The sequence below is a fragment of the Zonotrichia albicollis genome, chromosome W, assembly GCF_047830755.1.
Source record: "Zonotrichia albicollis isolate bZonAlb1 chromosome W, bZonAlb1.hap1, whole genome shotgun sequence".
Lineage (NCBI taxonomy): Eukaryota > Metazoa > Chordata > Aves > Passeriformes > Passerellidae > Zonotrichia > Zonotrichia albicollis.
In genome coordinates, this window is record NC_133859.1 from 22902420 (window position 1) to 22926727 (window position 24308).

Below are 24308 nucleotides of genomic sequence, written 5' to 3' on the forward strand. Positions count from 1 at the left end.
ATTTTAAAGCACCTCTACAGTTAGCTTAAGGAACAGGAGACAGTAGATGAGAGCTTTATTTTTCAAGACTTATGCTTCTACTAGACTTAATGTGAAATTTTCCTCTTTCAGTCTTTGGTCCTTAAAACCTTGCGATTTCATCACTTCTACAGTCAAGAGAGACCTGAGGGGGAAACAAACAACTCCACACCCAAACAACAAACCAAGAATCCACAACACTAATGCAAAATGCACTGCAAAGCTGCACAAGCCACATAGGGTAGATTTCACTCTTCCTGTAAAATGTAAGAAGTGTAACGAACAGTATTTCAGGCTCAGGATTCTAGGCAGAAACATCCTCACAACACAGCAAAACACGGTCAGAGCCAGCAGGTCATGGAGAGCGTGCAGTCGGCTCCACCAGGAACGCTCCTCCCACCAGCTCTGGCTTTTGCCGTGAATCCTAACCCTGGATTAGTTTAGGAAGCCCCTGCTCACCCCTGCTTTGCTGTAGGGGCGACAGCTACCCCGCGTCCCATCATCAACTCTGCCTGGCGAGCAGAGGACTCCCCCCCCACCCCCCGCTCCGGCCTTCTCGGTGGGATATGCTGAGAATAAGGGCTAGGTGCTGGCAGCGGCCCAGCATGGAGTAATCTGGAAAGGCAGAAGATACCAAAGCAGCCACAAAGGAGCCAGGGTTTCAAAAATTAAAAAAAAAAAAAACAAAAACCAAAAAAAAAAAAACAAAAAAAAAAAAAAAACACCGAACCTTGGCTCGGGGTTCGCAACAGGTGCCCGGGCTCTCGGCGAGGGAAGGCGGCCCTGCGGCCCCATAGGCCGCCTTAGCGGTTCAAATGCCGCGCCACGGCCACCCGCTCAAGCGGAGGCTCAGCCCACAGAGTTCGCTGTGGCGGCTCGCCGGAAAGGCCCGGCCGCTACCTGCCTACCACAGCACTGGTCTGTGGCCGCGCTGCCCCCTACCCAGAGTCCCCAGCCTCCCTAGCGGTCGCCCGGACGGCCGCAGCCCCGCTCTGCCTGCTCCGCCCGCCCGCCCGCCCGCCTGTGGTGTAGGCCTTGACCAAGGATACTTGTTGAACGGCTCTCTGCGTGGTGGTGTCCGGAGATTGCGATTCCTTGAGCAGCTGCAGGATCTGTAGAAGCCCCTGTTCATCAGGCTTCCACTCATACTCCATCTTGGCTTGCTGAAAAAAACATCAAACAAGAGGGCGCGATTAGCGGAGCGGCAGGCCCCAGGAAGGAAGGAAGGAAGGAAGGAAGCGAGGGGGGAAGGAAGGGAGGGGGGAAAGAAAGAAGGTAGGGGAGAAGCAAGCAAGCACGCTAGCTAGCTGGCTGGCGGCATGATGCCCGGCCTGCTCTCGCCCAAGCCCGGCCCCACAGGACAGCACTAACCTGCTCCAGTACACGGACTGAGTCACGGCGAATTTGCAATCTCCCTCTAAGAGCTGCCTTGCGTCCTCCTGGGTCCTAGCGCCACGCACGCCCCGCCCGCCAGCGCCGCCGTCAGCCTTTCCCCTGTGCGTTCCACACCGTCAGGAGCCTGGGGGCGACAAAAGGCGAGCCCCTCAATTCTGGGCGGGGGAAAACGGGGTACCTCATCCACAGCCCTTCCCCACCACCACCCGAAACCAGAGAGAACGCTCCGGAAGCCCCAACAAGCAAAGGGTGAAGCAGAGCCTCCGCCCGGCCTCCTCGGGACAGCTGCCGCCACGCACCCGCAATACCTGTCAGAGACCTAGGAGGCTGCAGCCCACGACGAAGTGGGGATGCGAATGCAGACCGAAGAATTAAGAACGTGGTACCTGCTTTGCTGTCTGTTTTACTTCCACATGATTTAGTTAATTGATGGAAAGATTTCATAAATTCTCAATGTCACGTGTAAAGAGGGAATAAGACCAACTACACAAGAAGGGGGGAAAGAAAATACTTTGAATACCTAGTGTATCTTATCCTTAGCGTCAAAATATATCAGAGGAAATTTCAGGTCAAAATTAGCAAATTTTGTGTATATAGAATAGAATAGTTCAGTTGGAAGGGACCTACAATGGTTTTAGGAAAAAAAACTTTACAGAAAGTGTTGACAAGTATTGGAACAGGCTGCCCAGGGAAGTGGCAGAATCACCATCCCTGGAGGGATTTAAAATACATTTAAAATACATTTGTGTTATGTACGTATTATATGTGTATATATATCTCATACATATGCTACTGGGCAAAATAAGAACATACACTGATTAAAACTGGTCTAAAATATGAAAATCAAAATCAGTAATTACTTATTGTTTTACAATCTTATTTTTAGTCATTGTGTTTGTAATCATCCTGCTAACATTCCCCTTTCAGTGAAAACTTTCTGCTTGCTCTCCTGTGGCACAGTACTCAATATGAGTGTCACACACATGCTGCACATCACAGCCTTAACAATTGTTCAGAGGCACTGAGGACAGGAAACATTAGTGGTTCCTAAGTGTGGCCCTGGTAATGTTGTGTGGTTCCTAATCTCACCTCACCAATGCTTTCAATTAAATCCATATTTAAGTTACAGTCAGCTGTCCAGTCTCATGCACTAAGAAGTGTCCCGGAGACAAGTATCTCTAGGTGCTAAGAAGTCTCCTGGGTGAGTAAAGGCTTACCAGTTAGTAAGAAAGGATGGGCACAAAGGTTTATATGAAATTTTTGTGAGCAGTCCCTCTAGTACAGAAAAGTGTCAAGCAAAGAATCTAGGTTAGCCAGACTCAGGCCATTAAAAATTATGCTTATGTCTCACAACCATATGAGCAGGAAAGTTCTCTGTAGTGATGCTTGCACAGATGGAACAGATGAAAGGTGAGGTCCAGCAACACAAGGAAGTGCTAATTTGGGTCTCATTACCTTGACTGCTGCCTTGCCAGGCAGGCTGTAGAAATTCAACGATCTTTGACTTTTGGACCCCTATCAAATTTGGTTGAAATTGATTAGAGCTTCAAAAGTTACTATTCAGAAATTATGACACAATAATTACATCTGTCAAATTTTATCAGGAAACCAAGTGCACTTGAGAAAAAGAAGATTAAATATGGAAAACAAGAACCAGAAAGGAAGGTTGAGAGACAGAACAGGAAAAAGCAGGAAGAGATGCAGGCCATGGATCCATACCTAAGAAAAACTGACATAGGTTTTCTTTCCATTAACATGACCAGACTTGCATCTTAATAAGGTCTTTTTGCAGTGGAAGAGAAAAAAGCCTACAAATCAGAGTATGAATGTGAGCCTCTACTATTAGTGGGAACATCAAAAAGCTTTAGACAATCATCCTCCAGGGTAGGTTCCTCCTTAGGCTACATACAGGATCCTTTACCACTGGGAGCTACTCAACATATATAGAAATCAAAGCAGGTTCCAGCCAAGATCAGCATGAGGGGGGTGTGGCCAAGACATTCTGTTATTCATTACCACCTTACATCATTGCTAGAGGTAGGCAAAGGGGACTCAACTTTTGAGAAGGGCATCCCTTTCAAATAGAACAAAGCATGGTGGGATGGGGAACCAGTCAGCCATTGTTCATTATCTCAGGGTCTATGGTGAACATTTTTGCATGTGAATCATTCCCTTTTTGCATACTTTAATTATTAACATTGTTGCTGTTACTTTTCAGTTTTTTATCTCATTGTTTTTTCTGGTAAATTGTTCATATCTCAACCTGTGACCTTTGACTTTTGTGCCTCTAATTCTCCTCTCTGGCCACCTGCAGGGGGAAGAGGGGAGAGGAAGCCAGCAGCAGTGTGGTTTGGAAAGTCTCAGTGCGAGAACTTAATTGGGGAATACCATTCCTAAGCCATGACAGCCTTATTTGGTGCCCAATGTGCAGCACAAAGGGTTGAGATAGATTGGGCATTGTAATGGGCTGCCCAGGGAGGTGGCAGTCACCATCCCTGGAGATGTTTAAGAAAAGACTGGATATGGCACTTAGTCCCATGGTCTAGTTGACAAGGTGGTGTTAGGTCATAGGTTGGACCCGATGATCTCAAAGGTCTTTTCCAACTTATTGATTTGTGATTCTGTAAATTATCCTTGGAATAGAGGGTGATGGCTGGGTTTCTGATATAGTGAGGCCTGGCAAATTGACTACATTGGACCACTACCACGAACACTCCAAGGCAAGAGCTACATACCATGGTAGAGGCAACAACTGCCTGGCTGGAAACACACCCTGTAAACCATGCCACTGCTCAAAACACTATCTTAGGCCTTGAGAAACATAATTTGTGGTGACATGGTACCCTAGAGAGAATCGAATCAGACAATGGGACTCATTTTCAAAATAACTTTATAAACTCTTAGGCAAAGAAACATGGTATTGAGTGGATATATCCCATCCCTTATCACCCACAAGCCTCTGGAAAGATTGAGAGGTATAATGGATTGTTGAAGACTATGTTAAGAGCATTAAGTAATGGGGTGTGGAAGCACTGGGATACAAATTTAGCAGAAGCCACTTGGCTGGTCAACACTAGGGGATCTGCTAACTGCCCTGGTCCTGCCCAAACAAAACCCCTACACACTGGGAGAAGATAAGCTCCCCATACTATGCATATGGAAGTGGCTGGGGAAGTTGGTGTGGATTTCTACTCCCATGACAAATGGCAAACCCATTTGTGGGATTGTCTTTGCCCAAGGACCAAGGCGTAATTTGCTGGGTAATGCAGAAGGATGGGGAGACCTGATGTGCCTCAAAGCAATTTAACCTTGGGGGGAAAATAATCTTGTGTGAGTTTTATGCTGCAGGAAGTAAAGTAGCAGGGATGACATGAACTAATGAAGAATTAATTTTGTGAGGAGCAAGGAGAATGTGATAACAACCCAAACCGGGCCAGTGCCCAATGATCAATTGTGGTGCTTCTCCTGTCCTGACCACCCATCCTGATGGACTGGAGCCCAAGTCATGGATCTGGAGGGGTGGAAGAAGCCCATGAAAAAGGAAAATAATGTCTATCTGTGAAAGGACAGGGAATAGTAGTTAATGAAAATGTACAAACCTCTGTGTTGGATACAGAGATGGTTTAAGGATGTAGTTTAAGTTGTATGTGTAGGTAAGAAGGGATTCCAGTAATGATAAATAAATACAAAGGATCAGCTATACCATAAATGTATATATATAAAATTATGTGAGTTCTAAGTATGATGCAAATGCTATGGAATAATGGGTAGAGATTGTATTGAGTCCTGCTGAGCTGGAGCTCACTTCCCCCTAGCAGCCCTCACAAGCTGTGCTTTGCATTAAGAGCTGTAAAGGTGTTGATAACACACCAGTGGTTTTGGCTACTGCTGAGCAGCACTGGCACAGCATCAGCACTGTCTCTCAGCATTCTCTCCCCATCAAAGGGCTGGGGGTAGGCAAAATCCTGGGTAGGGACACAACTAGACCAGCTGACCCAAACTGACCAAAGGGTATTCCGTACCATATGATGTCAGCTCAGATATAAAAGCTAAGGGAGAGAGGAGGAACTGGGGGGTATTCGTTTATTTGTTATTCTACTACATTTACATTCCAGAGCAACCACTACACATGCTGAAGCCCTGTTTCCTAGGAAGTGTCTGAATATTGCTCGCTAATGGGAAATAGAGAATAAACCTTTTTTCCCTTTGCTTATGTGTGCGCAAATTTTCACTTCTTTTGCTTTAGTAAACTGCCTTATCTCAACCTACAAGTTGTTTTCTATCTTATTTTCTCTCCCCTGTCCCACTGGGGAGTAATAGAGCAGCTTGGTGGGCACCTGGCTTCCAGCCAAGGTCAACCCACTAAACTACTAAAGGCCACGTCTTCAAGGGGAGGCTAGTGATGAAGTCTTCTTGCTCCAGCTACAGGAGGCATTGCACTTGCAGGCTCTTCTACTGAGAGACTTCACCCTGACATCTGCTGGGAAATGAGCACGGAGAGCTGTAGGCAATCCAAGATACTCCTGGAATGCATGGAGGATAACTTCTTGAGCCAGGTAATAGCCCTACCAGAAGGGATGCAATACTGGATCTGACGGTCACCAATGTAAGCGAACTAATTGGGGATGTCACGACTGGAGGCAGCCTGGGCTGCAGTGATCATGCACTGGTGGAGTTTGTAGTCCTGAGGGACAAGGGTCACATAAGGAGGAAAGTTAGATCCCTGAACTTTAGGAAAGCAAATTTACAGCTCTTCAAGGAGAAAGTCAGTAGGATCCCCTGGGAGACTGCCCTCAGAGACAAGGGAGTGGAACAGGGCTACCAGATTTTTAAGGACATCTTCCATGGAGTAAAAGACCTAGTGAACCCCAGGGACAAGAAATCAGGCAAGGAAAGAAGATGCCAGCATGGCTGGTCAAAGAGCAAGAAGTAAATGCACAGGCAGTGGAAGAAGAGACAGGTACAATCAGAAGTGTCTAGGGATGTAGTCCAGTTGTTAAGGGATGTAGTGAGGAAGGCCAAGGCAAACCTGGAGCTGAACTTGGAAAGGGACAAGGCCAGCAAACTGGTAACTACAGACAAGAAGGCTGACGTACTCAACAACTTTTGCCTCAGTTTTCAATGGCAACCTCTCTTCCCACACCTCTCGAGTGCATGGACAGAAAAATGGAAACTGGGGAAGCAAAGTCCCTCCAACTGTAAGTGAAGATCAGGTTCATGTCCACCTGAGGAACCATTACATACATGTCTATGGGATCCAATGAGATGCATCCCAGAGTTCTGAGGGAACTGGCTAATGTAGTTGCCAAGCCACTCTCCGTGAAAAGTCATGGCTTCCCATCTGTGCCTGAGAAGATCATGGAACACATCCTCCTAGAAGCTCTGCTAAGGCATATGGAGGACAGGGTGATTTGGAACAGCCAGCACAGCTTCACCAAGGTCAAAACCTCCCTCACCAACATGTGGCCTTCTACAACAGAGTGACTACATCAGTGGACAAGGGAAGGGCTACAGATGTCATTTATCTGGACTTCTGTAAAGCGTTTGACACGGTCCCCCACAACATCCTTCTTGCTAAATTGGAGAGACACATGGATTTGATGGATGGACTGTTTGGTGGATGAGGAATTTGTTAGACAGTCACATCCAGAGGGTAGTGATCAATGGCTCAGAGTCCCAATGGACATTGTTGACAAGTGGTGTCATTCAGGGGTCCATATTGGGACCAGTGCTATTCAATGTCTTCATCAATGACAGACAGTGGGATGTCTGCAGATGTCACCAAGCTGAGTAGTGCAATTGACACACCTGAAGGACAGGATGCCATCCAGAGGGACCTGGACAAGCTTGAGAAGTGGGCCCATGGGAACCTCATCAGGTTCAACAAGGCCAAGTGCAAGGTACTGCACCTGGGTTGGGGCAACCCTCAGTATCAGTACAGGCAGAGTGATGAACGGATTGAGAGCAGCACTGAGGAAAATTACTTGGAGGTGCTGGTGGATAAGAGGCTGGACATGAGCTGGCAATATGCACTGGCGGCCCAGAAAGGCAATCGTATCCTGGGCTGCATTCAAAACAGCGTGGCCAGCCAGTTGAGGGAGGGGATTTTTGCCCCTCTGATTTTGAGACCCCTCCTGGAGTACTGCATCCAGCTTTGGGGCCCCCAACACAGGAAGGACATGGACCTGTTGGAGCAAGTCCGGATGAGCCCACCAAGTTGATTAGAGGGGTAGAGCACCTTTCCTATGTGGAAAGGCTGAGGGAGTTGGTGTCATTTAGCCTGGGAAGAAAAAGTTTCATAGTGACCTTACTGCAGTCTTCAAGTACCTAAAGGGGCTACAAGAAACCGGGAAAGGACTTTTTACAAGGGTATGGAGTGATAGGATAAGGAAGAATGGCTCCTAACTGAAAGAGGGTAGGTTTACACTGGAGATTAGTAAGAAATTCTTTACTGTGAGGGTGGTGAGGCCCTGCCACAGGTTGCCCAGAGAAGCTGTGGCTGCCCCATCCCTGGAAGTGTTTAACACCAGGATGGATTGGGCTTTGAGCAACCTGGTTTAGTGAAAGTTGTCCTTGCCCATGTGGGGGAGGTTGGAGATAGATGATCTTTATAGTCCCTTCCAACCCAAACCTTTCTATGATTCCATACATTTACAGTGTCTGGTTAAAAAAAAAAAAAAAAAAAAAAAAAAAAAAAAAAAAAGTAGTACATGAGAGTATAATTCTTACTGTGTTCTTAGTTTTTACTTTCTTCACTCATTTCTACCAATTTTTTTTTGAAAAAGCAGTCTTACAACTACATCTATAATACCAGCTTTGAAGCAGCATTGAATGAGCATAAAGGAACACACAGAGTAAAGCTATGTTACTTTTTCTACTTTTTCTACACAGAGAGATTGCTGTTGTGTAGATGAACAATCAGGTAAAATTTCTTGGTGACTAATGCAGCCTTAAATAGACATTACAAGCATTACCAGTCCCCATAGCAATTATTTTATCTCATTTTATGTAGCATTTCAAATGCAGCATTTTATGTGATGCCTAAAGATTTTTTCCTTCATATCTGCAGCTTTATATATTTTAATATATAGCTGTATAATTTCTAACTCTTTGGCACTTTAGCATAGTAGCTGCACTTTCCCACATATTATGCTAGCTTATTGGAATTCTGTTTAGTCTTGCTTTTTAGGCTAGCAAGGACACTGTTTTCCACTAGAACTTAGAAGACATAACAAGAAAGCCCCTGGAATAACTCCAGTGGGGAAGAAAAGAACCTGGGGGGAATTTACCTAACCAACGCCTCTTCTAATTGGATAATATTTGCTAGATATACTAATTACCTAATCTTATAAAATTGTACTAATCTAATTCCAGGTGCAGTTTTCTCCATATTGTGTACTGGAAAGCTTTCAAGTAAAGGCTTGCTTTTATATTATCATTTTAACACTGTTTGGAAAAGTTCTGTGTTCTTTCCAGGCAACATACGCCAAAAAAAGAAATGTTAAAAACCAAAAATTAAATTAAAAGTAATTATTACTTCAGTTTTGAAAATCCACATAAACCTAAGGAATTTGAACACATAAAAATATAATTTTATGAGGAATTTCAATGTAATTTTTACTTGAGTTGTAAGTTTTTAATATTCTAGGCATTTAAATACTCTAATGTAGGTTTGTGAAATATATCAGAATTGTATTCGAATCAGAGAGGATCCCTAACTGTGACTATAGTCTAAATAGCTACAGATGTTAAATAATTTCCTTAAAATGTGACCAATAATGCAACTAATAAAGAACAAATGTTTCAAAGTTTTTAAACGGTTGTGGTTTTTTTCTTCCCCAAAGGTAAAAGAAATATAAATAGTGGGGAAAATCTAATTTTAAATAATAAATTTACTTTAAATCCACAGGTCATTAAAGAACTTTAAGGCTATTTTAATAAAAACCTGTTGCAAATACCTTTACCATCTCTACTAAACAACTTTGATGGCATTTCACACATCATCTTAGTGTTAAAATAATAATGAAACCACTACATGAAACTTAAAGCTATGAAGAGTTGAAATCACATTGACAGCTTAAATCATCCACAGAGAAGAGAAGGAATTATTTTTCAGTCCTATATAACAGTTGTTATATATTATCATGATTCAAAATCTGAGCTTCTTTTCTCAGCTAATGATTCTACAGTCTTCACCTCAAGGCTAAATTTACTGACGAGCAGCATTACAACATACTTTCTGCCCTTTCTCAGATTTTATGTAGAAATTCTCCTTTGGTGCAATGTTCACCGATGCCTTGAGTCTCTCTCATAGTTCGCATTCTCTTTCTATCTGCCTCTTGTAGACCATTTATCTTTTATTTTGTAATTCAGTTGTAAGTCATATGCAAAAAAGACTGATGCTTTTTAACACTTGCCTAATGTGTTAGAACTTTAATTCAGATGTAGAGCTTCTGGGTACTACTGCAATTTAAATATTAACTAAAAAAAATACTATACTCAATTGCAAAAAGGTTTGGGCTATTTTCTGCATGACATGGCAGCCAATCTTTTTTAGTTCTTGGGGGCTTAATTTTTCTATTTTTTAATTCGTTTAAATCATCTTCAATAATAATTTTCAGAATTTGACAATGCACTAGATTAAAAATTACACCCCTAAATTAAAAATCTCTTTTGTAAAACTTGGTCTTACCATCATTGCATACCAGTACAAATAATATCAAAGTTTTAGGAGACTCCCTTCTGAAGGGAACAGAAGGTACCATATGCAGATCAGACTCACTCCTTAAGGATGTCCGCTGCAATGTCCGCTGCCTCCCTGGGGCATTGTGGTGGTTTGACCAGGAAGGAGTGGGAATTCTGGGAAGCTGTGGTCAAACCAATGAAGGTTTTGGGTTTGAGACTGGCACCTGGTGTAGCCAGTGGGGTTTGGACACACCTCCGAGAATACACAGGGGTTAAAAAGCAGGGCACTGCCCTTGGCACTCTCTCTTGGGACGTCGCGGCGACGAGCTCAGATCACCCTCCCCTGTCCAGTCGCTGCTGCTGGGTGGGGGAGGGGCAGCCATGCGGTAGGCCCGGGGCCTGGACAGAGATGGGGGTGAGAAAGCTCTCAAGGATGGAAGGGTGGAGGAGCCCCAAGAGACATCGGGCAGTCATTCCCCCCCCTGGAGGGAGAGAGAGGAGAGCCGGCGTCTGAATGTGATAGCAGCCAGCCCGGGAGGAGAAAGGGGGGGGAAGAGTGCAGCCTGGCCGGCGGAGCAGCAGCACCTGTGGGAGTATCATCGTTCTGAGATAGACAGAGACTGAAAAGTTTTAACCCCTTTCTTTCATGATTGGGGCCTTGCAAAAATGCTAATCCTCCTCGAAGCTGAATAAGAAGGGAGATAAGAGATGAGATGAGACAAGGACCTGGCCCGAAGAACGTGGAGATGATTGAATGGGAAGAGATGATTTGGAGTGGCCTTTTGGCTGGACTTTTCTTGTGGCCATGGACTCAGTTGTTCCTGTGACACAGACTGCACTTAGGGGGAAGCAGTGGCTCAAAACCAGGAGGGTTCTTCGTGAGGACCCCCCGGCCCCAGGGGGTTGGAAAAATATGGGGGGGACAGATGTCCCAAAGCAGAGACTGTGCCTTTTTGGAGTGAGACAAGGCATCCTTGAAAGACAACCCTAAAAGCAGCTCTGGCCATGCGTCAGTGGTGAGAGCACTGGGCATGGAAGGAAGATGTCACAAGCGGCAAAAGGACTTTTTCCGGGCGGTGCCGAAGTGACAGGGAAGCACACGAGGTTTCAGTGTGTTCCCAGGGGAAGCCTATGGAACAAGAAGGACTCCTTTCCTCTTCATGAACTGCAGTTTGAGTATACTAAAGTGTGGGGCCAAGGCTGGGCAGTTGATGATTTGGGAGAATGTATCGGATTGGGAAAGTCAGGTAGTGGGGAGGGGGAAAGTGGTTTTTGTAAGGTTTTCAATTCTTTTTTTTTTTCTTTTCCTTATAGTCTTTCCCTATTTTCCTGTAGTTTAGGTAATAAAGTGTTCTTTATGTTTAAGTTGGAGCCTGTTTTGCTTATTCCTGGTCACATCTCACAGCAGACACCAGGGTGAGGGCATTTTCATGGGGGGCACTGGCTCTGTGCCAGGCTCAAACCATGACAGGCATGAAAGATGTGAAGAGAGAGCTTCCTACCCAGTACAGCCCTCAGATTATTATCCAGTACTGATTTTTCAGGTAGGCAGCAATGAGGTTGCAACAAGAAGTCTGAGGGCAATCAAGAGAAACTTCAGGGCATTGGGACGACTGGTTAAGGGATCAAAGGCACAAGTAGTGTTCTCCTCTATCCTTCCAGTCACAAGGAATGATGAAGGAAGAATCAGGAAGAGGCAGCAACTCAATACCTGGCACCGAGTGTGGTGTCACTGGCAGAACTTTGGGGTCCTTGATCATGGGTCAGTCTATACAACACCAGGCCTGCTGGGTTCACCTGTCTCAAAGGGAGAAAAGGATCTTTGCACAGGAGTTAGCAGGGCTCATTGAAAGAGCTTTACACTATCTTTGAAGGAGGAAAGGGATAAAACCAAGCTTGCTAAAGGTAAGCTGGGGGAAGGAGTGGGGGGGAGGCATGTGACTGAGGGGTGTGCTAGCAAGGTCCTTTGCTCTGCCATCTCAGTGGAGGTAGGAAATGGAGATCTATGTTGCAGCAAAGACACAGGGGTTATTGATTTATCAGAAACTATGGAAGTGCCTGAAAAGAATCACATGGGAATGAGGGCTTCTCCCCCTAAAAAGATGGCCAGATCAATAGCCCAGCTGAAGTGCATCTACACCAATGCATGTAGCATGGACAACAAACAGGAGGAGCAACAAACATTGCACAGCTGGAAAACACTATGATATAGCTGTGTGAGAGTCTGTCTGAATTTTCCCTCATCTGCCTCACGATCATCCTTGGGAGACCACTGAAGAGAAGACCCCCCCTGTCTAGAATATCTGGCTCTGAAGGAGAAAAGTCGCACGCCATGGGCCCTGAGACCTGAAAGCTCAGTGTTAAGCTATTGTTTTCACAGGTGTGTTTGCTGTATGCTAAGAAGGGGGCACAGTGCCCCATTTGCAACAATAGCAGCTCTGGAAGCTGTCCCACCTCTCAGCCTGGCTGGACTTCTCCTGAGTTTCAGGTGGTCTCCCACAGAAGACCCTCACCTGTTTTACAACCACCGTGACAGACAGACTGAGATGTAAGAAGCCTCTCCATCAAGGACTGAGACATGAAACTCCTAAAAGACGCCTCTGCTCCTTCCAAGGACTGGGACTGAAACCCCCAACCTGGGGAGGTGTGTGGGGTAGGCAAGCTGACCAAAGCAAGATGTTTGCCTGCAGATTGTGACCACTGAACCAAGAAAACAATGGCTCTCGCTTACTGCTGAGAACATAGACTACCTGTTACATCTGTGCCCTATTGTATCTGTTTCCCCCCCCCCTCCCCTCACAATTTTCAGTAATAAAAACCTCTGAGTTAGCTAGAGCCTTTGAGATCTCCCCAGCGTAGCAGGCGGACCCTCAACTGGACTGAACCAAAGGACTTCGTCTCTGCGTTGGTAGCTATATCCCCTCTCCCTCCTTCTCTCTCTTTCTCCATCTTTTTCTCTCCCTTAATCCCTCTATCACATTTTTGCTGTGGTTATTTCAATAAAACTGCATTTGATTTGATTATCACTGCAAACCCCCTTGTACCGTGTTGGTTTTTGCACTCTGAGATCATTCCTACGAACCATCAGGTCATCTGTTCACTAGGACAGATCCTGACAAACTGCCATCATGGAAACATGGTGGAATGACTTACACAACTGGAATGCTACAATGGATGGCCATAAACTCTTCAGAAGGGACGGGCAAGGCAAGAGAGGCAGCAGGGTAGCCCCTGTATGTTAGGGAGCATTTTGACTGTCTAGAGCTTGCCAGTGGTGATGAAAGGGTCACATATTTATGGGTAAGGATCAGGGGTGAAGCCAACAAGACAGATATCCTGGTGGGAGTTTGTTACAGACCACTCAACCACCATGAGGAGTCAGATGAAATATTCTATAAGCAGCTGGGAGATTCCAACTTACCAGACATCTGCTGGAAATACAACACATCAAAGAGAAAACAGTCCAGGAGGTTGCTGGAGTATGCAGAACATAACTTCTTGACACAATGAGAGCCAACTAGGGAACTGCCACCTTGGACTTCCAAAGGACAGACTTTGGCCTGTTAAAGGGCCTGGTTGACAGAGTCCCTTGTGAGGAAGCCCTGAAGGGCAGAGGGGTCCAGGAAATGGTTACTGACCTGCTATGCCACTTACACTCACAAGTCTATGGGGCCAGATGGGATCCACCCAAGAGTATTGAGGGAACTGGCAGAAGGGCTCACCAAGTCACCTGCAATAATTTACCAGCAGTCCTGGTTAACCAGGGGGGTTTCAGGTGACTAGAGGTGAGCAAATACGATGCCCATCTACAAGGTTAGCCAAAAGGAGGATCTGGGGAACAACAAGCCTGTCAGCCTGATCTCAGTGCCAGGGAAGGTCATGGAGCAGATCATCTTGAGTACCATCATTCAACAAGTGCAGGACAATCAGGGGATCAGTTCCAGCCAGCATGGGTTTAGGAGGGGCAGGACATGCTTGACCAACCTGATCTCCTTCTATGACCAGGTGACCCACTTTGGGGATGTGGTCTATCAGCTTCAGTAAAGCCTTTGACACTGTCTCCCATAGCATCCTCTTGCACAAGCTGCAGCACATAGTTTGGGATGGGAATACTGTTTGCTGGGTTAAGAACTGGCTGGATGGCCAGTCCCAGAGAGCAATGGTGAACAGTGCTACATCCAGCTGGAGCCAGTCACTAGTGGGGTCTCCCAGGGCTCAGTACTGGGGCCAGTTCTGTTTAATATCTTTATCAATGATCTTGATTAGGGGATTGAGTACACCCTCAGTAAGTTTGCAGACAATACCAAGTTGAGCTGGAAAAAGAGGTTGTAGTCAGGTAGGGGGTTGATCTATTCTCTTAAGCAAGTGAAAGGACAAGAGGAAACAGTCTCAAGTTGTGCCAGGGGAGGTTTACACTGGTGTCCTGGTTTTGCATGGGAGACATTTATGGAAGTGATGCAAAGCTTTTACCCACTAGAAAACTACATGCCTCTGTGAAAAACACATGTTAAAGACAAAAGAAACCCGAAAAGTTCCTCTTCCTCTTCTGGCTGGCAAAGGTAACGGCTGAGTGGCCCCTGCCGCGGGGCCGGGACCCCCTTTCCCGGGGCACCCTCCGGACCCCCCTCCCCCATCGGTGGCTAGGCAGGGGAGGGGAGGCCACAGAGCCGGGCCAGGCCATGACAGCAATTGCTAACATCTGGCTGCTTGCTACAGCCCTGCCCCTCCCAGCCCAGGGCCAGCTGGGCCCCAGGAGCAGCCCCGGGCCGGGGCCAGCTCCCGAATCCCACCACCATGGAGATTGATTCGCCCACAACCACCGGGCAGGGGTTAGGAGAAGCCACCCCCGCACCTCCCCTCCCCACCACCACTTCCCGGAGTGCTGCCGCTGAGTTCTGGCCTGGCTGATTAGATCCTAGCCGCCCCTCCCAGCCACAGCCGTTTCACTGCAAGCTGCCAGCCAGAGTCAGGTGACCATCTGCAGGCTCCAGACGACATGTTAACCCTTTCAGTCCTTCAATCCTCCCTCGAGTGAGAGAAAGGAACAAGATGCAAGCATGTAAAGGAGCAACATGAAGACATTGAAGTCAGTGAAGAAGTCAAGTCCCAGATGGGAGGGATGAAGAGATGCTTTAATCTTGGGGCTGAAATCCTCTTGTAAAGCTATGGAGTAAGACTCTTTTTCCCTATGTAGTATATGATAGAGATAATTCATGCTATTAATGTATAAAATACTGTAAGATCCAAACTATGTCTTTTGACCACCCCAGCCGGGAGCAGTGTCTTATTCATATTCATCTAGTTCCCGGACACGTTAAGATAACATCGGGTTCTTTAACGTAAGAATGGAAACTTCCTGGGTGATAATCACCGGCTTCCCTAGGTTGCCAGGACCAGTCAAGAGTGATTTTCACCTCGAAGATTGTATCTACCAGGATGATTAACGGCGCCACCCTGTTACATGTGAATACTGACTTCCCCGAAGTTCTCTGACAACATCTAGACACCTGGACTGGACTTTGTCTAACTCTGCACATGTATAGCCCCGGTTCTGCATATGAAGCGACACAAAAGAACATTCCGTCATCTCTGCCTCAGGCGGAATAAACTGTATAAGAACTCACTGCGCAAAGCAGCATTTGTGAACAGGGGAGACTGACATTCAGGGATCAGATCCGTGTGTTCACCCAGCGCCGATCCCAGGTTCGACGCTGCCCTTGGCTGTGGTGGTTTTTGACGATCGAAATTCAGTCTCGCTGACAATTTAATAAATCATTGCTAAATTTTCTTAAAAGTTTGGCTTTCGATTTGATAATTTATAACACCTATAATGCATGAAGGTATGGGGAGATGAAAGTGTTCAAATTGTAGATATTGAGCAATGGCCTCCGTGCTAAAGTAAACAGATGCTAAAGTAGCTGTAATCTACAAGAAGAGTGAAGACCCTGTGCCCCCAGAGAGACAAGACCTCTGTTCCCAGAGATGAAGATGATTTTAGAGATAGATAATGAGAACTTTTGCCTTTGAACAGCTCATATTCAAAGCTGTACCCCATAAGTTGACATAGCCCATAAACACAGCTGTGGGAAAAGCTTGTGGAAAATGGCAGGGACTTCACAATTGCAGATTTCCCCGGGTGGCAACTATTTGTGACAGAGCCGTGAGAAAACTGTTTTTTAACTCTTTCTTTTAGTTACTGTTAATAAGTTTTTCTTTATACTGTTTTAAAGTTTTGAGCCTGCTTTGCTTTTCTCCTAATCCTACCTCACAGCAGGAAATGAGTGCACTGGTGATTGGCCGGCACTGAAACCCACCACACTCATTGGTGTAACGCCCAGGAAATCTCAAAATTGGCGAAATCTCACATTGGCAAACCAAAACCACTACAATTGGATATTAGGAAAAAGGGTTATCAAGCTGCCCAGTAGAGTGGTGGAGTCACCACCCCTGGAGGGATTCAAAGATGTGTAGATGTGAAACTTAGGGACACAGTTTAGTGGTAGGCTTGGCAGTGTTAGGTTTACAGTTGAACTTGATGACCTTAAAAGATCTTCTCCAACTTAAATGAATCCATGATTCTAAGAAAGTTGTTCAGCATGGTTAAGACCTGTTATGAACAAAAATTCGGTTAATATTTTTTTTGTGAGAAAGAGTTACAGGGATGCAGCCAGATCTGTCTCTGCCAGGGTTCTTAATGCTTTGTTATTGTAATCACAGGTTGTTGTAGCTTATCTCCTCTTTTGTATTAGTAAAAGCCCTGACTGGGTGGAGTGATGACCCTTCCCAGAGGCAGTGCTCTCTTACAGCATAGGGAAGACACCTGAGAGGGTGGGGGGGGTTCTGCAAAGTGACTCCAAGACCAGAATGCTTTGTGGGACCTCGACTCCAAACCCACGGAGAAAACCCCAAAAACAACAAGCCAAATAAGAATTGAGAGACTAAAGTGATGTCTGGACGTGAGGAGCCGATTGCTGAGCCTGCAGAGATGTGGAGCCCCTCTCACCCTGAGCAGAGAGTCGTCCCGACACCAGGACCAAGCTGGACAGAATCAGGGAAACTAAGATCTGACGGGGACATCACGCCCTAAAGGCTCCCATGAGGACTGGATCCCCCGGCTCTGCCCCTAGTGGACAGAGCTGTGCATGTCCTCCTCCTCCGAGTCGCCCTGGGAGACGCGACGGGGACTGCAGCCCTGCCGAGCTGCCCAATCCTGAGCTGATCACTTTTAATAAAGGCATTAAAAAGGAGAAGAAGTCTCCTGGCCCTGTTTATTTCAAGACCAACACTGAGTTTTAGTATTTCTTCTGAATTTCGAAATTGAACTTCAAAGTGTAACTGAGGATAGCAGAGTTCAGTCCCACACATACTCATGACTAAATTAGCACAATATCAAAGAACACATGTATAATAACCAGTTTTCCCTAATATACACTTACCTAGTATAAACAGGACAGTGAGACTTCACTCAAGTTAAAAATACAAATAAAATTGCTTGCCTTCATTCAGGTTTTCCCAGATGCAATGCTGCAGTAACTTCATCTATACAAAACTGTGAAAAGTTTTATGAATTTTATTACCTTAAATTAATATCCTCTTATGGAGGACCCAAGGATTAAATTGCAATGAAAACATTACACTGCATATGACCACTTTGTTAAATTGCCTTTGACCTTGAGGTATCTCTTGTAATCTGCACAGAAGATGCTACAAGGGATATTCCAGGGCCCAAAATCACATACTATAGCATATTTTCTATAATTTCTTCTAATAGATGTCATGTTTTATCACAGATATCAAATTCTTCTATACTGGGCAATTTCTGAAATGAGCATCTCACTTCCTTATTTATCACTTTATCACCAAATCTCTCAATTCTAACACTTCATTCTTTCTGCTGTAAACCTTAGATAAAACAAGAGCATCAAGAAAACGGGATGAAAAATATAAATTTGTCACCCTTGAGCCAAGAATGATACAAGAACAGACGAGAGACTGAATTGCAAGAGGAAAAAAAGAAGCTTTAATACAAAGGACTCTCCGGCTGATATAGACCGATACAATACATTCTGCTTGATTGGCTAGTTAAATAAAAACATCTTTCTCGCACACAGTCCTTGAGAAGAACAGAAAAACAAAGTGGAAAAACACCACCTGCAGATTGTTTATACTAACAAGCTATCACATTCCTACAACTCCCTAAAATTCTCACAAGCCACTGTGAGAAATGATTGCCATTTCTCTCTCCCTGACCAGGCTGGGATCCACATAAATTAATTCTCACTGCTGCCAAATTGATAAATCTTATTTTCTATTATTGTTTTCCCTATATGTAAAAATCTAAGTATCATCTGTTTTTTGTGAAAATACAAACTCCGATAACGAATAACTCACAGGCCAACTTTCAAAATTTCTATCATAGTATAAACTCAACTTGTATAACCTCAGATAAATTATGATATAGTTATTTGTTTTCAAGAGTATTCTCTTTCTCCAAAAGTTCAAGAAATAAGTGTGGCAAAGAAAGTTTTAAAGAACCCTTATGTCCAATAAAATCTGCATTACTGCTGAATTTGGAAACATCCTGAAATATTGTTAAGGGTTAGAATTTTTCCCTTTTTTTTTTTTCTCCCATTTGTTGCCTAGGAGATGGTGGCGATGGGTGCTTAAGAGGAACAGGAGATATGCTGGGGGAAGGAGCAGGGCAGGGGTGTGGTTGGTTTCCCTCCAGGTTGTGAAATGGACTGTAGCAGGAACTTCGGAGCAGCAGGCTGGAAGAGCAGATGCGGGCACAATTTTCTCTTGGGAGGGTCAGGGATGCTGCAAGATTTTGGCTGGGGGGTGAGGGGATGGGCTTGGCTCCTCACTCTCTCGCTCTCAGATTGGAGAGGAGACGGCCAGGCTACAGTTGCTGTGGGAAGAATTCGCTGCCACCGCAGAGCTCTGTCTTTTACTGCTTCTCCTATCATGAGCGAGGCTTTGCTCATAAGAGTGGCCGTTGAACTGGGATCTTATCAACACCCGATCTCACTGGAAAGGACCCTCGCCATCTACTCGGATGTCTCAGGGGAAAACCTGGGACCCCTCTCTCCTCCACAGGGCTGTCTCAATGCCTCCATGCTGTTTGCGGGATCCCAGCCGCCGCTGCCCAACCCTGCTGATTTTCTGCTACTGCTTTGGGTTTCTTGCAACACTTTAACCCAACACCCCGTGTCCACTTAACCCCCACGGCTCTTGCTGCAGCTGCGGAGTTTCTGCTACATTTTGTTTGCCACCTGAGGCATGCCCACATTTGCTGTTCTAGCCTGCTGCTCCGAAGTTCCTGCGACAGTCCACTTCACTATCTGGAGGGGTACTGAGACCAGGTCCCTCTCCTCCATCCCCCCCCCCCCCCCCCCCCGAGTTTGCAAAGGAAGAGGAAGCCCCTTTTCTCTCTCTCCCCCATCTACTGATTCACCATTACCCATGTGGAGAGGAGGCTGCGCTCACGCCACAGCTCCCCCTGCAGCTAAAGGTGAAATCATCACACTTGCCCTGCCAAGTTGGGAGCCAACATCGCCCCTGCTGGCCGTGACCGTAACTGCACCAAAAGGAAAAGCACTTGGCAGCCCAGAGAAGGCTGTTGTCAGGTCTGGTTTTTTTGTTTGTTGTTGCTGATGTTGTTGTTGCCATTTCTTTGCCTTGATATATATATATATACACACACACACACTAGTAAAGAACTGTTATTTGTTTTGCCAGATCTTTTCCTGAAAGCCCTGTAATTTCAAAGTTATAATAATTCAGAGGGAAGGGGGTCACATTTTCCATTCCAAGGGAGGTTCCCACCTTCCTTGGCAGACACCTGTCCTTTAAGCCAGGACAAATATGCTTATTCAAAGCAAGACCTACAAAAAGACCCTAAAAAGACAGCCTCTGCTGTCTTATTTGCTTATTTTTTAAAAACAGGGAGCGTTCCACCCCAGTGGATCTAAGGTTATCCAAGCCTCACTATGCTCCATTTGCCCTCTTACATAGCATAAAAGAAACAAAGCAAAAGCAGTAATCTCAATGCCTGCCAATTTTTAATCTCATGTCCAGAGATAAAAGTCCATAATTTTAAATGGAAAACTATTAAAGCATGGAACTTCATATATTATATTCATTTTTTCTTATCTAAAAGAAAGCTGTCTTATTTTTGAAACACATTTTACAACTATTAATGAGAGATTGAACTCAGTAGTGGTTACATGCAAGATTCTCCTCTATCTCAAAATTCCCTTCTCAGTATCATCTTTTCCAATCCACATTTTAAAGGATTGCAAATGTAAGTAGCAAACAAATCAAGCATGTCTTGAAATATACACTCTAAATGAAGGAAGCTGTGAAAATACCGCCAATTGTGCTTTATTTAATTTTCGTTTGATATTTTGATTCTGTGCAATCACCAAGAAATTAAGAGAATCATTAGAATGGAGAGTGCCTAACCTAAAATATGCTTCCTTGCTAAACTGAAAGATAGATTATAAATTGCAAAATATATTACAAGTACTCATTGGCTCAGAGAACAACTTTAATAGGGTATTCTCCAGAAGCAAAACATTGTGTGAAATTACAGTGCATTACCCAGTTTTTAGTCAAGAAATACAAGACTTTTTATAGTATTTTCTACAGATAGGAGGACTTTGGAAGGGAAGATGTCTGAAGATGTTTGGTAATGTGACCAAATGACCAACTGGATTTTTACACATCAAAGGTTAAAGGATTTTTAAATAAACAGATATTTGAAGATGTGACACGCAAATACACACATTTGCACTGTGCAAGAAAAAAAACACAAAACCATAATTTTTTAACCAATCATTTCCTCTCATCACTTTGTCTACCTTAATTCCTTTTCAGTGGAGCTCCAATAGCATGTCTCTTCAGACTCGTGTTTTCAACCTAGTGCTGACTAGTCTCTCACTAAGAGTGAAGAACGTAATTACATGATTAGAGTGTTCTTGTTAATGCAATTGGTTCCCATGTGCTCAAAAGGTTCATTCAAACCCGATCTTCTTTGTTTTTAACTACTTATGGACCTAAGTCAACAACTGAAACTTTCACCTCTTATGTCAACTCCTCTTGCCTACATTACATCTAACAGAATGCAGTAAAATCCCCCCTGATTTTCAAGCAGCTAGCTCAGGGCTTGACTGCACAAGAAAGTTATATCAGTTTAGCTTAAACTTGCTTATATGTCAATTTTAAAGATCCTGTGTGGAACAATTTCTTTAAATTTAAGGCTGCTTTATGTTTGGGGTTTTTTTTAAGGAATGGACTCAAGCTCAGCTGATGTGAAGCAGACTGAAATAAAGGCGTCTATTTGGACTTCTGCATAGATTTAGCTTATTTGGTTTAAAATTCAGACCTGTGCTTTTTATTCTTCAATGAGAATTACTCTTGTCTCTCCACAGTTGTCTGCTACTGACTTTCCTTGTTTCTCTATAAGAAAGGTGGCCAAACCATAGTGCATATACCACTCATGTTTGCTTTGTGATATGCTCAGTCCTGAAATGAGCCATGGCTCCTGGCTCTCACTGCATTTACACAGGCAGCAGAGTAACTACCTACTAAGTCCTATAAAGGCTCTGTAAACACAGGAACTACTGCAGCCACCATCTGCATTCAACAACAATGAACAGCTCTGCTGCCTCCAGGCAGACCTACACTTCTAGTTTAGAATATAGAAAGAGGATCGAAACATGATGAAGGAGGAAGACCAGGATTAGGGTGATGGCATACACACAGGGGTAACTAAGGTTCCACTTTGTACTTGCTGGAAGTGAAGATTCAGGATTTGAACATGTGCAAGGGGAAAGAATGTGGCTGAAGTGAAAAATTATAGTAAACTTCTGCAGGTGCATGAATGGATGGGGAAGGTGAATATGAGCATTGGACTGCAATCCTAGATTGCAAGACAAGAACATCCAGTAGGAAAGCTGGGAGCAGAAAAGCCATAGATGAGATTCTGGTTTTGTGTGGTTAGAAAGACATGTGACTCTGGATGCCAGAAGTTACTAATGATGATCATATACCTCCTAACTAGGTTTGGAAGCCCCTGTTCTGTGATACCTCACCATAATTTCTGCAAGTATTTCCTTTTTGGTTTCTAATAGAGTAACAGTTTCCTTGCATCTTTGTACCTACTTACATACTATTTCATATTCTCCAAAAAACATTTTATCTTGCCTTTTCCTCTGCCATTATATTTAACATCAATCAATTGTTTAAATCAATGCCCTTAATGGCAGCTTCTACATAAGCAGCATATTTTGAATGTTCAAGGGATTGCACAATGACTTGTAGAAAATGTTATATAAAATTAATTTAACAGAGGACTAATTTAACAGTAACTTTATCCTCAAGGCTCAAAACCCCCAAGTTTTCTTAACATGTTAATTTTGTTTGACTAAAAATGTACATATACACAAACAAAATTTCAAAGCATTCAGTATGCAGAAAATTACCAGTGATTTTTTTTAATTGATTAAGTTACACTCTGGAATCTGGTCTGGAAAGGGAAAACTGAAGACTAAAAGTGATGTTTGGAAATTTATTTCTATAGCATTAAAAAAATGCCACATTTCATGGCCTCCATGTGCACATTCATAAACAGATTATTATGTACACTGATTTATCATGTATATGATAGATCTCATATATAAACCAAACAACACTGGGTCTACACAAATATATATCTACCAATTAAATATTTTTAAAATACACTTTCAATACTAATTACAGTCTTTATCCTGAGTCCCTATAGCTTCTGTATATTATACACATAAATACATATTCATTTTTTCAATCATCATATAGATATGAAATCTATCAAAATATATAGAAAACCTATCCGAGCTATCCAAATCAAGCTATAAATTAATTTAAAGAAGTGGAATAGGTAACAAAAATATTCTGGTACATGTACTTGAATGTTCAAAGAATCTGCAACATGAAAATGATGGTAAAAACAGTCCTAGCCCTTTCCAAAAAAAAAAAAGCCAAGAAAAATCCTCCCCCTGTTGGATATCACTGACACAATTCTACTGACAATACTTTGATTGGTGCAGAAGTTTCACAAACCTGTGGTCCAAACGGTTATGACAGTGACAATGCAGAGTCTACAAAAGGAGATCTTTATCAATGAAACTTTTAAAAAATAAAATCTCAGTATTCATTTTAGCCCTGATCTTCAGACCATACAGATTCTGAATATCAGCTTTTATGAAGGAGGATTATACTTGGTCTTCTGCCAATCTCCTTTGTAGCTATAGCATCTTGGTGTGCCCAAAGTGGGAATAGGAATTAAATTTGATTGAATTAAACTCTATTCCATATCTGCCAGTCTGCCGGACAGCTCTGTGTGTACCTATCACCTGATTATAAGATAATTCAGTCCCTGGTCTTGCTCCAATTTACAACACGAACCTAAAATTAAGCACATATATTGGTTCTCTTGAATATCTGCATACAAGCACTCCCTAAACTGCAATCTAAACAAATATACTAGAAAAAAACATATGCCAGATAATCCAATAAGTCTACATTCATAAACCCACCAATAATGTTATTTTTACCTTCTTGCCACAAGGCATGCTTAGCTCAATTTAGCAGTTGTGCTTACATTTATATCAATTTCAGAAGTCTCTGAAGTCTGTTTTACTGCCTATATCCAATGGTAAAAATGGTCCTTAGTCAATATTAATTCTAATCAGAGCCTTCCACCTTTAAGACAGAGTAAACGGCTTTTTTACCCTGTTTTTGCAGGATCATAATTATTCCTTTTCATTATAGTGCTTTCAGCATAAGCTAACTAGATATTTTCACAGAATGGATCAGGTTGGAAGGGACCACAGTGGGAAATCTTGTCCCACCCCCCTGCTCAAGCAGAGTCATCCTAGAGCACATGGCACAGGATTGCATCCAGACAGTTCTTGAATATCTCCAGTGAGGGAGACTCCACAACTTCTCCAGGCAATCTGTTCCAGTACACGGTCACCCACACAGTAAAGAAGTTCTTCCTCAAGAAGAATTTTGAACAAATACACTCTAAAGTACTAATGATCATATAAAAACTATTCTTCTCAACTGTGAGCAGCTTTCCTCCAACCTCCCATATATAATGCCAAAATAACTACAGTTCACGCAGCAGATGCAAAGTGAGGACTTTTAGAAACAGACCACAAACAGTT

General features: G+C 43.8%; 1 protein-coding gene across 7 annotated transcripts in view; it reads right to left on the minus strand.

The window, feature by feature from the left end:
- The window catches only part of LOC141726970 (transportin-1-like), a 183391-nt gene that overhangs the window by 157954 nt on the left and 1129 nt on the right, over positions 1–24308 (minus strand). For 6 of the 7 annotated variants that reach the window (XR_012577926.1, XR_012577928.1, XR_012577927.1 and 3 more), the window contains exons 3-4: positions 1390–1537; positions 1068–1181 (exon numbers count right to left, since the gene is read on the minus strand). Coding sequence is in view for 4 of the 7 variants with exons in the window: in XM_074532124.1 (XP_074388225.1) it covers positions 1068–1172 (105 nt within the window). In the remaining 3 variants the exon portion in view is untranslated. Of the gene's footprint in view, positions 1–1067; positions 1182–1389; positions 1538–13519; positions 14940–24308 lie in introns of those variants that run through there. The other variant, XM_074532122.1, reaches the window with a different exon arrangement.